Source organism: Gopherus flavomarginatus, chromosome 1 (genome assembly GCF_025201925.1).
Source record: "Gopherus flavomarginatus isolate rGopFla2 chromosome 1, rGopFla2.mat.asm, whole genome shotgun sequence".
NCBI classification, from domain to species: Eukaryota; Metazoa; Chordata; order Testudines; family Testudinidae; genus Gopherus; species Gopherus flavomarginatus.
In genome coordinates, this window is record NC_066617.1 from 130,553,360 (window position 1) to 130,569,931 (window position 16,572).

General features: G+C 42.4%; 1 protein-coding gene across 13 annotated transcripts in view; it reads right to left on the reverse strand.

The window, feature by feature from the left end:
- Positions 1 to 16,572, reverse strand: part of SCUBE1 (signal peptide, CUB domain and EGF like domain containing 1) — a 316,316-nt gene that overhangs the window by 8,828 nt on the left and 290,916 nt on the right. For all 13 annotated transcript variants that reach the window (XM_050924757.1, XM_050924748.1, XM_050924721.1 and 10 more), the window contains 3 exons: positions 11,600 to 11,797; positions 6,553 to 6,705; positions 4,994 to 5,073 (listed from right to left, as the gene is read on the reverse strand). In XM_050924757.1, coding sequence (XP_050780714.1) covers positions 4,994 to 5,073; positions 6,553 to 6,705; positions 11,600 to 11,797 — 431 coding nt within the window. The remainder of the gene's footprint in view (positions 1 to 4,993; positions 5,074 to 6,552; positions 6,706 to 11,599; positions 11,798 to 16,572) is intronic.

The following is a 16,572-nucleotide window of genomic DNA, read 5'->3' on the forward strand; positions in this document are numbered from 1 at the left end:
TACAGGCATACCCTTGACCAGGAAAATGGCAGGTTGGCAAAGATGATGGACCAGTACCTCCCTGAAAACATCTCATGTGTACATGGCAAGAAGTAGGTTCACCCCACGGCAGAGGCTGAGCTGGGGCGACAGGGCTGCAGAGGTCTGCTATATAATGGGGTAACAATGAACCTTGCATGGCTGGTGATCTTTGGAAGAGAATGGCGTGATATCCCAGTTCTGATGTGCAGGAAAGCAGCACAAAACCTGGCAGAGAGGTAAGGTGTCATGAACCCAGAGCAACAGTCTTTGTGAGTGATCCAGTGTACTTTTTATTCCTGTTAATACACTTCTTCATCTCAGCAGGCAACTAGTCTCTTTTCGTGAAAATAGTTATTATATGTCAGCCACATCATGGGAGTCTCCCAATTTATAGACCTTCCTAGGTGGTAGACCGCACTGGATCTTTCCTTACACCTTGAGCAATGCATTTGGTAGAAAGCGATAGTACACTGTCAGAGAAGACAAGTATATATGTCCTTTGCAGGTGGGGATCTGGCCTACAAACAACAGTGGAGGATGTCATTCTGCTCTCTTGGCCCACCAGGAGTGTGAACAAATGCCCATTGTTGCCTTCTTACTGCAGTCACTTAATAGACACTATCAACATAAAAATCAGACCTCTGTCTAACATTGTGTGTTAACACCTCTTATCAATTCAAGAAATTCGAAAATACACCAAAGGGTGAATTTTTGGCCTCATTGAAGTCAGTGGCAAATTTCCCACTGACCTAAATGAAGCCAGGATTTCAGCCAGTGTTTTCCCCTGTTTTTTCATTTCCTTTGTTTTGTCCACTTGATATTTGCTTTGCCCAATTAGTCAGTCAGTTTATTTCCCCTGTTGTTTGTTTGGGTTTTTCACACAGCAACATGGGAGTGAAAAGCATGTAGACAAAAAGGAAAATTTGGTTGTGAAAAATCACAGAATTTGTTTTGAGGACTCAAGGGCAGAAGTAGGACATGAAACTACTTTTGTCTCACTTTTGAAAAATGGACTAGATTTAAGTGGACTAAGTGCCTTGTTGTATAGATGGTTTGGGTCCAGGGTACCATCAGCTGAGCACACTTCCTCTCACTAGTAACTATTTAAAACTCTAGACACAAAGGTCACTCTAGATACATCATATTAAACTACTGTATCTACCCTGTTGACATTAAACACAGCAAGCTTTTTATCTTTCAGCCACTGCTCTAGTTTTTCCCCTTCTGTAAGAACTCAAGGAAGGCCAAATCTCCAGGCTCCAAAAATGGTTTTGGAAAGTCCTGTATATTGTGGAACTGGTCTGGGTGATCTGTGTTTGCAGGAAAGGCAGGATGATGAGTGGTTGAGCTCGCAGAGAAAAACATTTTGGAAGGGTGACAGTGGAAGAGGCCTGAGGATGTAGCCAGGAAGTCCACACCAGTGGGTATTTTAGCAGATCTCACCTTCCAAAAAAATCCAAGTTCAGACATCTGAGCGTGGACAGGCAAAACTGAGGGCATGGCTACACTTGCAGATGTAGAGCACTGTGAGTTAAACCTGCCTTTGGAGAGAGCAGTAGGGAAAGCGCTGCAGTCTGTCCACACTGACAGCTGCTTGTGCACTGGCATGGACACATTTGCGACTTGCAGCAGCTTTGGGAGCAGTGCATTATGGGCAGCGATCCCAGCATGCAAGTGCCTGCAACGTGCTTTTCAAATGTGGGGAGTAGGGTGGAGTGTGACAGGGAGTGTGTTGTGTGTATGTGGGGGGAGAGAGAGTGGGGTTTTGGAGAGCTGAGAGCATGTCAGCATGCTGTCTTTTAAGTTCAGACAGCAGCAGACCCCTCCTCCCCCCCACCTCTTTCTCTCTCACACAACATTCCACAGTAATGCTTGCATGCCGACTGTCAGAAATGGAGCTTTGAAAGGGCATTTCTGCCTTCCTACAGGAGTTCAAAATGATGACAAGAGTGGCCACAGACTTAAGGGGATTATGGGACATTTCTGGAGGCCAGAGTGCAGTAACCCAACACTTTGTTCACACTGGCACTGCGGCGCTCCAGTGGAGGTGCAGCAAATGTTATTCCACTCACCAAGGTGGATTACCAGCAGTGCTGTAGCTGTGGAGACAGAGCGCTCTACCTGCCTTGCCAGTGTGGACGGGGAATGAGCTAGGGCGCCCGGGGCTCCTTTATTGCGCGGTAACTCGCAAGTGTAGCCAAGCCCTGACATGCAAAGAAACCAACACCACCAATTTACAGTAGTGATTAAAGTCATAATGTATCTGATTCAAACTGACCTTACCTGACCTCAGAAGCCTTAACTGGACAGTGTCACCTGGCACAGTTAGGATTGCCAACTTTCTATTTGCAAAAAAACAAACACTCTTGCCCTGCCCCCACCCAACCCTGAGGCCCCACCCCTGTCCCACCCCTTCTCCAAGACCCCACCCCCGCTCACTCCATCCCCCCTCCCTCAGTTGCTCGCTCTTGTGATCTTACACCCATATTCTTTATGGAAACATGCTTATTATATGGATATGGCATAACTGAGATTTATTTTATGCAAGATGGGTCTTGTAAAGGTATCATTGGAAAGGTTATAATTTACTGAATGTGATTGTCCAATTTTCATGCATGTATCATTTCTGTATCTAAAGTTAGGAATATTGGTTATATAACAATTACAACTGGGCGTGTACTTGGCAAATACCCACCAGAAAACAGGCTATTAGCCTTGATGGGCCATTAGGAAGAAACAATAAGACTCAAACCTGTCTCCTTCCTGAGAAGCCTCCTGGGATGTTGCTTTGACACTACAAAGTCATGTGGTCATATCACCTGGTACTAAACACACCTCGGACACTGCTGGTACTTTTCCACTGGAAACAAAGGCTTCCCGCCTTATGTAAATTCTATTTAAGACTGGGGAGTAAGGCAAACAGGACTCTTCTCCATTGCCTTCCTGCCCAAGAAGATTGACTGCTGAAAGTACCTGAAGATACAAAGGAACTGAGCGATAGGAAGTTCAGCTGTCCCTGTTCGGGGTGCAGAGTCCAGGTGGTGCTTATCTCAGGCGGCTCCCACAAGCGGCTGGCATGTCCGGCTCTTAGGCAGAGGGGTCAGGGGGCTCTGCCCGCTGCCATCGCCCACAGGTGCTGCCCCTGCAGCTTCCATTGGCCACAGTTCCTGGCCAATGGGAGCTGTGGAGTTAATGCTCAAGCCCCTATGGCCACCCCGAAGCCAGAGGGACATGCTGGCTGCTTTCCAGGAGCTGTGTGGAGCCAGGGCAGGCAGGGAGTCTGCCACAGCCCTGCTGCGCCGCTGATCAGACTTCTAACAGCCCAGTCAGTGGTGCTGACAGGAGCCACCAGGGTCCCTTTTCGACCGGGCGTTCTGGTCGAAAACTGGACGCTTGGCAACCCTAAGCACAGTCTGTGATCAAATGCACAAGACAGGGAGAATTAACAGGAACAAAAATAAATCAAAGTAGATGGAGGTGACACAAACCTAATTTACTGGTGTCTTCAAACTACCCTTATTAATGTTTGAGAGATGGCAGTTGTACATGTACAGCAACTGCTTTTAATAAAGTTTCTGTAATATTTATTACTTTAAGTCATTGCAAGCAGGTTGTAGTATACAAAGATACCTTCAGGGGAGATACAATCATAATAATTAACAAAATGCTCACTTGGCTCATTCTGAGTCTGCCCAGGCTTCTGGAAATATCTAGTTCCCACAGGGGCTATCTCCATACTACAGGCCAGGAGTGTGATTCTAAGCTTGCATTGCATACTCTTGCTAGCTAGTTGAGAGCTAGTGTGAGTATAAATAGTGCAGCTGCAGTAGCACGGGCAGCAATGACACAGTTTAGCTGTGCTAAGTATGCATAGGGTGACCAGATGTCCCGATTTTATAGGGACAGTCCCGATTTTTGAGTCTTTTTCTTATATAGGCTCCTATTACCTCCCACCCTGTCCCCGACTTTTCACATTTGCTGTCTGGTCACCTTAAGTACGCATGGCAGCAGCAGCAGCAGCATGGCTTAGCCGTGCCCTGTACAAACCTACCTGCGCCTCCTGGATACATGTTGAGTATGCACCTGCAGAGTTCAGGCGAGCTTGAACTTGGCATGGCTAAGTCATGCTGCTGCTGCCAGTGCTACCATGGCTATTTCTACTTGTGCTAGTTCTCACCACAATCCTGCAAGCATGTGGAAATCACACCCCTAACTCATGCTATAAACACAGCCTGGGCCTGTTGGAAACCTTAATAAAAGTATTTGCACAGCCACCATCATAGTGACATAACATCAGTTCATTTGTATAGCCACTCCCCTACTAGTATCTTCATATAACCATCAATTCTAAATCCCGTGTAGCACTTCTGTCATGTCAGTAGCATGGACCCAAACCAAACCATAGGATTCATACATCATAACTAACTGTTCACAGTCTCCCAGGATTTTTGCATTTTTGGTTGGAATTTTGCAGCTTGGTCCCATTAACACTTGGGCTAAATGTAGAGCATTCAGAATCCAATTGCGCTGATTGACTAGTGCTATCCACAGAAGGTGCATTTGAGGGGAATCTCTTTAAGGAATATTCTATTCCTTTGTACCTGTTGGCAGTTTCATTCTTTTAGTTCAAGCACAAAGATTACACAGACATTAAAAAGTCTTTATAAATTGCCTCCTCCTCATCTGTTAATTAGAACTCTATTGCTAATCTGAATTCCAATATTTTTCATGGCTGTGCATGTGGGGAAGGAAAAATATTGGTGCAGAATTTTGTTCTTAAATGATCACAGCTGGATTTAATAAAAATGCAGAAGCTGTGGAAGTGACAGCTTGAATCCTGAAAATAGTGACTGACAGACTCAGTGATGCCAGCTAGCTAGAGCTGAACTCTTATCTTAGCGCTAACATAGTGTACGTATGTGTCAGTAAACTGAATAGTTAGCCTTGCTTAGCTAAAGGAAAGTGGACATACTTTTAGAATTTCTTGATGATTTTCTGATGCATATAGTCGTCCATCTCGAACAATGTCTTCTATCAGCTGTTGGTAATCCTCTGAAAAATAAGGAGTAAAGGAGTTGGTAAGCCAACAGTAACCATCACAGAGGTTAGTATCTGGACAACTGCTAACTAGCCAGAAAGCATTTGAGAAGCAAATTTAGTTTTATACTCATTCAGCGTCTCCAGTACCATGGCAATTTAATATAATCAACTTAATACTTGGAGCTCTATACTGCCTTCCAACTGAGGTTCTTGGTTTTCTTTATAAATGTGAATTTAGCTTCAGAAAACCTTTTATAAGGCAGGTAAGTACTATTATCCATATTTTACAGACAAAGAAACTGTGGCACAGAGATAATAAGTGACTTGTCAAGGTTATATGGGAAGTCGGTGGCCCAGCCAGGAATAGGTTCCATATCTTCTGACTCCCAGATCTGTGCCTCCAGACCATCTCTCCTCTTGACCTTTAAATCAACTCCTGCATCCCCAGCCTAATTCCGGACTGACTAACAATTCAGAAAATTGCATTAGTGTTTGGGAAAAGAGATGCGCTAACAAAGAAATGCATCCATACTTTTAAAACAGTAGTTAGTAGTGGAAATCGAGCGGACCCCGACTTTCGGATGGACAGGCAATGACACACTGTGCTAGCTCAGCTTCTCCCCCAACGCCATCACCTCTTTCTCGCCCAGGGCCCCCAGACTCAGGGCTTCACCTGCCGAGCTGGGCACGCACATGGGGCGGCTCAAAAAATGGCAAGGCAGAGCTGCCGGAGCGTAGCTTTCTGAAGGGCGGGCGCATAGCTCTGTCCTGGATTTCAAGTGCCCAAGTGATGCTCCATGCCACTGTGCCAATACTACAGCCCTGCTCAGATTTGGGTGGGCCTGGATGCTACACCCATGTTTTAAAAGGAAATTTCCCCTTGAATATATGCCAAAGAGGCATCTTTGACCTATTTCCAGATGAAGATCAAGACTTTGGTTAGTTTTATGATGGTTGCTGGTGATTTTCTTTATTGTATGTTGCAAATGAGAGCTGGTTAGTTATTGGAGATTTCAGTTTCCGTTGGAATTATTTGTCTATACTGGCGTTGTTTTTCAACAAAGTCATATTTTTAATTATATTTTCTTAGGCACCAATAGGCCTTCATGAATGGACTTTCTATAAACGAAGAGCTATTATCAATAGTATTCTCATTATCATTATGATAAACAATGATGAACAAAGAGTTTCACTGGCTTTAATAGCAGCAGGCTCAGACTCAAAGGGTTCTGTATCTATCTTGTTGGAGTAAGAATAAGAAAAGGTAATAAATCTTAGGTATAGACCTAAAAATAAAAAAAGGGAAAAACATTGAAGACCCAAACATTTTGACAGTCAGCACTAGAATAATTTACTGAAAAAACAAAAATGAGTCACATCAAGTTCTTTATCCTTCCCGTTTCCCTGCTCCAGTCAGTATGAGATAGATTCAGACACACAGGTTTCTAAATTCAGATATAATACAGAGATGGAAAATGACTGCAGACTTACCATCGTATGTCACATATGGGACTTGAAATCCTTTGCCACTGTTTCCCTCATTTGATTTGAACTGAATCCATAGCTTTCGTGATCTGGAGGTAAATGCTATTGGTCTCTCATACGTCTGACATGTTTCATATGTGGTAATTGACGTAGGGGAGGCTAGAAAAATAAATAAATAAATAAATAAATAAATAAATGAAAGATCTTTAAAACATAACCTTCCCTGGAGGTAGAGATGTCAACTTTTAGCACACTCATTCATTCACTCATATCTTCTCTTTAAGGGAGGTGATGTTCTTGGGATAGAAGGCATGCCATCATTCTTTGTGTATAAGGGGAAAGCTTCTCTCTAGAAGACTATGGGCAACTCTCCCTTTCTGTCCCAAGGTGGGGTTAGTAGGCAGATAGCAGGATGCAACATGAAATTATTATGATTAGAGCTGATCAAAAAATGGCATCTTCATCCCGTGGGAAAGTCTGACATTTTGAAATTTATTTTTGTCCCAAATCTGGAAGAAAAGTTGAAATTTTGAAATATTTTGTGCAATGGAAATTCCAAAATATTTTGCTTCAGAAACATCAAAGCAACTTTAAGTAAACATTTTGTTTCAATATCAAAACACTGTGATATCCTATTCAATATTTATGAAGTATTAAATATTAAAGCCAAAATGAAATGGAAAAATCAAAACAAAACATAAATGTCCAAATGAAAATACTCCATTTCGATCATGAATCATATAGTAACTTTTCCATCAACAATTCTGTCAAGATTGACATGCTCCTATGGAATACTTTGATTTGAACACAAGAGTTTTTTGTCAGAAAATGCTGTTTTCATTAAAAAATTTTCAACCAGATCTAATTATTACGACTCATATGCCAAGCTGATAGGGCACATTGTGCTAAGCACCATCCAAATGTATTAGAAAGTGGCAGTTCCTGCCCTAGAGAGCTCATACTCGAAGACAAGCTCATAAGACTCCCAACTTTGGTAGTTAGTTTGATGGCACCATATTGGCCATCACATTAGAGCAAAACATCACACTGCAGTGCAATATTAAATTACAACTGACATTTTGGGAACTAGAAAGGACCCCACAAACACCCCAAGAAGCAGTGACAGTGCTTCAGATCCCACAAATAACACATCATATGGCAGCCCTAAGGTGAAGCCAGTGTTTAAAAAGTAGGCCCTTTTACCTAGTTTAAAAGGGACCTGTAGAATTCATATCCACAGGATAATATAGGAAATTACCTTACTGTTGTAAGTTTAAAAGGAGAATTAGGGTTTATGGAGCTGATCCGACTCCTACTGAAGTTAGTGTTAACAGTCCCATTGACTTCAGTGGGATTTGAATCAGTCCCTAAATGAGTTCCCAGAGAGAATTAGTGTTAAACTGCAGTTAAGACTGAACACTTATCAATAATTTAAGGGTAACAACATTACAGGGATATTGTAATTATCCCCCAAACAAGTATTACAAAACCAAGAAATTCAGAGGCAAAGTGAAATGTCAGAGAAAGCCCAACATGCTAAGGTACGGAAATGCACAGTGAAACCTCCCAACAGCCTTAACTGTGCCCTGTAGTGATGCTATGCAATAACCATACAATTAAGATTAGCATATAAGAGAGTTTAAAATCCTGGATTAGATTAAATTGATTTTAATTACATTATTTTTTTCTTTCTTTATGGAGTCACTACAAAGCAGAGTTAAGATTGTATTCAAAGAATAAATGCTGTATTCTAATGAAATGGTTGGATTCCTGCTTGAAGAACACAACTCAATTCAGCCTTAACTAAGGAACCATGACCAGCAATTCCATAATAAAAACAACATGTGAAGTTACATGAGCTAGGATAAATATGTGAAGAACTATTCTCATACTTTTGGGCATAAGAAGAAATTTCCTTCCGTATTTTAGTATTGCTGTTCCTGTAGGAGCATTACTGGCAGTGAAGGTTTTTTCCCGGACGCACCCAGCATTGAACAATATTGGAACCAGGATGCAGGACTTGATGGACCACTGGACTGGTTGTGACGAAGTGGGGGATTTTCTTGTTTTTTTCAATGATTTGCATGCAGAGTGTGTGGGACTCAATTTCCCTGGGTGTTATTTGTTTAACGAGGTGGTGTGAGAGGGAGTTTGTTGTTACAGAGGACCAGTAGTGACCTTGTCTGGCATTTGGGACCCCGGACAATGGCCTGGAGAACGGATACCCCAGAGACTGGTGACCGAGAGGTCCAGCTTGAAAGTCACAGCGGGTTCGGGCCGGGGGAGGACAATGAGCTGAGGAGAGAGGATCCTGGTGGCCTGACCAGCTGGTTCCACCAGTGGGGAAACAAAGCATGGATGGGAGGAAAGGAGGCCCAGGTGGCCTGTTTATCTGGGACAGAATACAAAGGAGAGAGGCAGGGCATGTGGGAAGGTGATACTGGATGCTCAGCTGGAAGAAGGGGGTTTCTGGACAAGGGAGAGAGAGCAGCCAGAGTCCACATGGATGCAGGACAGACCTAGATATACTGTCTGGGAGAGGTTAGGCCTGAGGCCCTGAGAGCTTCCTATGCTGTGTTCAGACATTCAGTAAATGCCTCTGTTTTATACTGGCTGAGAGCAACTCCAGTCTAGAAACTGGGGTGGCATTATTCTCTCTGGGAGTGGAGGCCACGGGGGTCCAGAGTGAGTGGACTCCTTGAGGGAGCCCACAGCGAGAGACAGGTGTGCTGAAGGCTCAGAGAGGTGAGTTTCCAGGAGACAGAGGGGGATACGGCTTAACCCCTCAGAAAGAGCGGACACCTGAGAAGGTCTGTCACACTAAAGGGGGTTCCTCCCAGGGACCGTACAGAGCTGCGAGAGAACACGAGTCCTGTGAGTTCGAGACTTTGGTATATCAATTGTTTGGCTCTTATAGAATGATCTGGTTAATTATAACATCGTTCTCTTTAAAAAGAGCAGATAAGAACTCACTCTGTACTAATCAGAGATACAGGACTGTAAATAGAAATCCTTAAGTATCAAAAGCTGTTGAAACTATTGTACTAATTAAAATAGACTATTATTCAATATAGCTGATTTAAAAATCACGTCTTTCACACATGGTGCCTCTTCGTGCTTCGTAGAGAGTTAATTAAATGGTAAACAGAAACTGAAGGCTTAGGGAAAGATTTGAAGAGAGGAAGGACAGATGACAGTAATCCATTTGTAGTCCCAACTTCAGATGTAGAGAAATTAACTTTGTATGCGGAGACCAAACAGACCCCCATTTTGCTATTTTCAATTAGGACAATCAGCAAATGGAATGCACAGTAAAGACTAGTACATTGTTGGCATGGGATGAGATAATATATTAGTAGAGTGACTTTCCTCATGGAAGGAGCTTAAAGCACTTCTCAGTCTTTATATGCACATAAAATTTCAGACGTTACTGAACAGCGGCGACTTCTGGAGCATCTATGTAACAACACATACCAATGCCATACAACAATTTAGAACATGAAGTGAAGAACAAAAACTAATGTTGTTTTATTACTTATTCGTTGTATTGCAGTAACACCTAGAGGCCATATTGTGCTAGGCACTGTACAAATGTAAGAAACAGAGAACCCTGGTCTAAGGCCAGGTCTCCACTACAAACGTACATCAGTATGACTACGTTGCTCAGGGATGTGAAAAATCCACACCTCGTGAGCAACGTAGTTCTACCAACCTAACCCCTGGTGTAGACAGCGCTATGTTGATGGGAGAGCTTCTCCCGTTGACACAGCTACTGCCTCTCGCAGAGGTGGATTAACTATGCTGATCTGAGATTTGCACTACACTATAGTGTAGTAGCATCTTCACTAAAGCGCTACAGTGGTGCAGCTGCGCCATTGCAGTGCTTTACTTGGAGATAAGCCCAAAGTCTGAGATGAGAAACAATGTGCGGATGACACACTTCGGGCACACCAGATGAGAATGAAATAATCAGTGTATTAAGCAGCAATAATAGCAGAGAATTAAGGATAGCAGAATTTAAATCCTTTCAACATGAATTTTGTCAGAAGGCTCTGAGGTTAGCATCCCTGCCCTTGCCATTGAATCCTTAATGCCCACAAGTGGCAAACGCTTGGGTTTTACATCTCATCCACAAGGAAACGGCTCAAGAAGCACAGTGCCTCATGGCATCATGCTGACTCAGCAATTCTATGTGTGATGTCTTCCTCCTAACACACTTCCTGAAGCACCTAAGTACTGGATGGAGTACTTAGCCAGTACTCCAAGCCAGTACTGACCAGGCCTGATGCTGCTTGTGATAAGTCTTATAAAATCACAGGGGAGGTGTCATGGCACTTATCTGTAGGCTAAACAGAAATTCCAGGAAAACTTTGGGAAACATAACAATATCCAGTTAAATTAACAACTTCTTTCTTCATTACCGCACAGATAGAATAATTGGACTGGAAAAGCAGCAAAGAGTCCTGTGGCACCTTATAGACTAACAGACGTTTTGGAGCATGAGCTTTCGCGGGTGAATACCCACTTCGTCGGATGTATGTAGTGGAAATTTCCAGGGGCAGGTATTCACCCATGAAAGCTCATGCTCCAATACTTCTGTTAGTCTATAAGGTGCCACAGGACTCTTTGCTGCTTTTACAGATCCAGGCTAACACAGCTACCCCTCTGATACTTGGACTGGAAACTTATGAGAATAATTTTAGAGATGATTGGCTAGCTCCTCAGCTGGTATAAATTGGCATAGTTCCAGTGACTTCCACGCATCTACACTGGTTTACACTGCCTGAGGATCTGGCCAGACAAGACTATATTATGTGCCTTCTGATTCATCCAAGACACTTTTTGATGATAATTAACACATTGACTTTATTATTAAAGTATTCTGTTTTAGCACTAGCCACAACTTGCTGTTCCAGCTCACTGAAAAGCCCTTGTAAATAATGTCGGACTGAGCCGCTGGAAAATCATTTTTGCACATTTGTCCATTCCATTTGTCCATTCCACTCAGATTCCTTGATGTAAATATTTAAATGGCTCATGACTGGCAACTTACCACTTTTTCTCATTACTAAAACATCACCACACTCATCTTCAATTGGAAGAAATATCTCAGGAACCACAATGAGTATTCGTCTCTTTGGGGGTGGATTTATATTCCAAATGCATTCAACATTAGCTGGGTAATCACCAGGATAATTGGGAGACTCAATATAGCCTGTATAATCTCCAAGTTCCCCTCCACAGTGCTGGTCTGTGAAGAAACATAAGTTAGCATTTGTGCTTTGAAATATCTTTCAGCTGTTTGAATCTGCCACAGACACATCCAGACGCCTCTTTGTGGCTTTAGACCTGTGTAAATTCTGTAGCTGGCACTTTCCTTGCAGGGAAAAGCCTTTGACAGAATATTGACTCTTCTGAGTCAGTTGATCTTTGTTTTGCAAACCTAAATCTTAAACCTTGTCTACACATGAAAGTTGAACTGAATTTAATTAAGTTAATGTAGACACTGATGTAGTTAAATAGGCACAGTCCTTTTGTGTGGACACCAAAGTGGGTTAACAACATTTTGTATCAATTGAGGCCGTGTCTACATATAGATATTGCTCTGGCTGAATTTAAATAGTTTTTAAAACAGACTTGGTTGAACCAGTGCAAAGCTCTGTGTACGCACACTCATTTTAGTTTAAGAGTGCCTCATTTTATTTTAGCTTAAATCTATTTATAGTCAATTTAAAATAAATTGACATGTCTGAGTACCACTGATTTAAGAGGAACCACACAGCCTTTTATGTGATTTTAGTTAAAATGGTACTATTTTTCACATAGACAACCACTATCAAGTGATCAAGGAATTGACTTAAGCTAGATCAATATATGGCACTCTTTAAACTGATTTAAAAGTGTCTACACATGAGGGCTACATCAATTTAACTACATCAGTTTCTAAACTTGTTTGTGTAGACAAGGCCTAACTCGTTACAAATACTCTTTAACAGCAACAAAACAACACATAGTATGCACTGGACAGAGTCCAAAACAAACCTTATGGAATTAAGATAAACTTTATTGAGTTAAGTTAAACCTTACTGAACTAGGGTTAACACCTTTTGGATACATTGTATTACAAATGCAATTATGTATGTTTTATAGAATTATAGGGTTATAAGGGACCGCAAGTGTCATCTAGTCTAACCCTCTGCCAAGATGCAGGATTTGTTGTATCTAAACCGTCCAAGACAGATGGTATTCCAGCCTCCTTTTGAAAACCTCCAGTGAAGATCTTCCACAACCTCCCTAGGCAGTTTGTTCCATTGTTCTTCTGTTCTTACAGTTAGGAATTTTGTCCTGAGATTTAATCTAAATCTGCTGTGCTATAGTTTGAACACATTGCCTCTTGTCCTGCCCTCTGTGGCAAGAGAGAACAACTTTTCCTCATCTTTTTTACAGCAGTCTCGCAAGTATTTGAAGACTGCTATCATGTCCCCTCTCAATTTCCTCTTTTCCAAACTAAACATTCCCAGCTCCTTTAGCCTCTGCTTATATGACTTCTATTCCATCCCTCTGATCATCTTTGTTACTCACCTCTGGATCCTTTACAGTTTCTCTACATCCTTTCTATATTATTGTGGCATTGCATGTGCTTTCTCTAAAATGGAGGAGGATGCTAATGTGCTTCCTCCAATATCAACCCTTTCAAGCCACAGCCCATGGAGAGGTATGCATATATTAGCTCAGACTGGATTCTCCAGGAATCAACAAAATACTTTTGGATAAAAGCCTGGATTTTAACCTGCCTCAGGGCCTTCTTCCTGTTCCAGCAAACAGACATGACCCCTGGTCCATGGAGAGTTCAGTCCTTAGGGGAGGACTGCAAGGACTTGGCCTTCTGCAGCCTCAAAAGACTGGATGCTTGTTCTGCGCTGAAGCTCTGATGTAATCACAAGGAAACCGCTAGGGTAGGGTATTAAAAGATTGCACCTGCCAGAGCCCATGTGAGGGTTGGGATGAACTCTGGTAACCTTATAAGCATGCATATAAGTTCTTCTTTTCTTTTTTATAAATATGTTTTCTCTGTAATGTTTTTAACCTTAAGAATAAAGTAGGCTTGCTCAGAAAGAGCTGTGTGGTAATTTATTTCTGTAACAATTGCACTGTTTATGCATCTCTCTGAAGAGAAGGGAAGCACAGGGGTGGCTCTAGACATTTTGTCGCCCCAAGCATGGCAGCATGCCGCGGGGGGCGCTCTGCCGGTAGCCAGACCCGTGGCTCCGGCGGACCTCTCACAGGCGTGTCTGCAGAGAGTCCGCTGGTCCTGTGGCTTTGGTGGACCTCCCACAGGCGTGCTTGCAGACGGTCCGCTGGTCCCGCGGCTCCACTGAGGCCGCGGGACCAGCGGACCCTCCGCAGGCATGCCGCCTAAGGCAGCCTTCCTGCTGCTCTCCCGGCGACTGGCAGAGCACCCCCCGTGGCATGCCGCCCCAAGCACGCACTTGGCGTGCTGGGGCCTGGAGCCGCCCCTGGGGAAGCAGGTGTCTAGGGCAACTGGTCTGTGCTGGGAATGACACAGTGTAGGCAAAGTAACTGTCCAGTCTGGAAATACCCAGTCAGTTTGATGTGGATCTACGCCCAAGAGACGCAGCAGCTGAGGAGCTAGAGGCTGAGAGTGGGTACCTTTGCTGGATCACTGAGTGGAAATACAGCTGCAGTTGCCATGATCTGCACAAATCTATTCTATACCACATCCCTTAAAGGCAAGAGATTAACACAAAATGCCCTCAGACTACAGCAGTTGCTGCAGTCTCAAGACACTCATCTCCAGTCCAGTCATAATCAGATCAGCATTGTTGGCAGGAACTGTAAATTTTAGTGCCAAGTCATAATAATGTAAAAACGGTCATACTGGGTCAGACCAAAGGTCCATCTAGCCCAGTATCCTATCTTCTGACAGTGGCCAATGCCAGAGGGAAAGAACAGAACAGGTAATCATCAAGTGATCCATCCCCTGTTGCCCATTCCCAGCTTCTGGCAAATAGAGGCTAGGGACATGATTCCTGCCGATCCTGGCTAATAGCCACTGATAGACCTAAACTCCATGAATGTATTGAGTTCTTTTTTGAACTCTGTTATAGTCTTCGCCTTCACAACATCCTCTGGCAAGGAGTTCCACAGGTTGACTGTGCACTGTGTGAAAAAAATCCTTCCTTTTGTTTTTTTTTAAACCTGCTGCCTATTCATTTCATCTGGTGGCCCCTAGTTCTTGTGTTATGAAAAAGAGTAAATAACACTTCCTTATTTACTTTCTCCACACCAGTCATGATTTTATAGACCTCTATCATACCCCACTCCACTTATTCATCTCTTTTCCAAGCTGTAAAGTCCCAGTTTTATGGATCTCTCTTCATATGGCAGCCATTCCATACCCCTAGTCTGACAATGACTCCTCTCTATGAGGTTGGGCAAATCACTAACCGGCTTTACCTTCCTTATCTGTAAAGCGTAATAATACTCACCTACCTCACAGCAAGTTCATAAGGCTGTGTTAAAGTTTTTATAGTACTTTTAACATGAAAAGTACTATGTGTGTGCTAATTATTATGATACGGGCACAACTCAGTCCTTGGATGCATGTACAGGGTCCTACTGATGTCAGATGGAAATGTGCTGTCCATTAGGTGACAGTATTTTCATAATTAAAAAGTAGGACGTTCTGGTGGTTACATTTTTAGAGTCAGAAGATGCTTACATTTTAGACAAAACTCCACTTTTTTTTTTTTTATACATGTACTGGTGTTGGTATCACCAGCTTTTAACTCAATAGCAAGATGTGCCTGTTTCTTGGAATGGAGGATTTTTTCCGCCAAAAATTTAGTGTTCTGAACAAACATTTTGTATTTATTAAAAAAGAACAACAAAACACACAACCCAATATTCTGATCAATGAAACGAAAAACTGGGACATTTCAAGTATCCCCATACGAAATATGGCAACTGTCAAAGTAAAACAGACATATGGTCTCTTTAGCTACCCAAGCTCAGAGTTTGCCTTTTTGGAGAAAAAGGCAAGGGGGAAAAAGCAACATGCAAAGTAATAGCCTGATCCTGAGATGTACTGAGCATTTTAAATTCCTACTGAAGTTAGGCCCTAAGATCCTGATCAGTAAATTACTTAAGAGTGTCCCTAATGGGGCTACTCCTATGTTTAAAGTTGAGCATGCATTTAAGTATTTTGCTTAATAACTAGATGCTACATAAGGATCAGAAAGTGTATGGGGAAGAGAGATCAATGCAGGGAGCAAAATTAATTGGATCACTTTATTTTACAGTCATCATACTGCTCCCAGTTCCCGGCAAATATCTAATTTACTCTAAATAAACTTGAAATGACTAAGGACATCAAAGATTACATATTATATAATCAGAGTGAAAGCTTATGATAGACATATAAACTAATGCTTAGCTTAGAACAATGGCTCTCAACCTTTCCAGACTACTGTAACCCTCTCAGGAGTCTGATTTGTCTTGTGTACCCCAAGTTTCACCTCACTTAAAAACCATTTGCTTACAAAATCAGACATAAAAATACAAGTGTGTCACAGCACACCACTGCTGAAAACTTGCTGACTTTATCATTTTTACCATATAATTATAAAATAAATCAATTAGAATATAAATATTGTACTTACATTTCAGTGTATAGAGCAGTACAAACCAGTCATTGTCGATATGAAATTTTAGTTTGTACTGACATCGCTAGTGCTTTTTATGTCGCCCGTTGTAAAACGAGGCAAATATCTAGATGACTTGGTGTACCCCCAGAAGACCTCTGCGTACCCCCAAGGGTAAGTGTACCCCTGATTGAGAACCACTGGTTTAGAAGACATATGTAATCTAATAATTACAGTGAAACTATCTTAAATGAACACATTAGGGAGCAGCAAAATCTGGTTGCCTAGAAGAAACTGTCTTTAACTAAAGGTCAAATAAAATTGTAGTGGACTCCTGGGGGATACTTTAAAGTGGTAATTT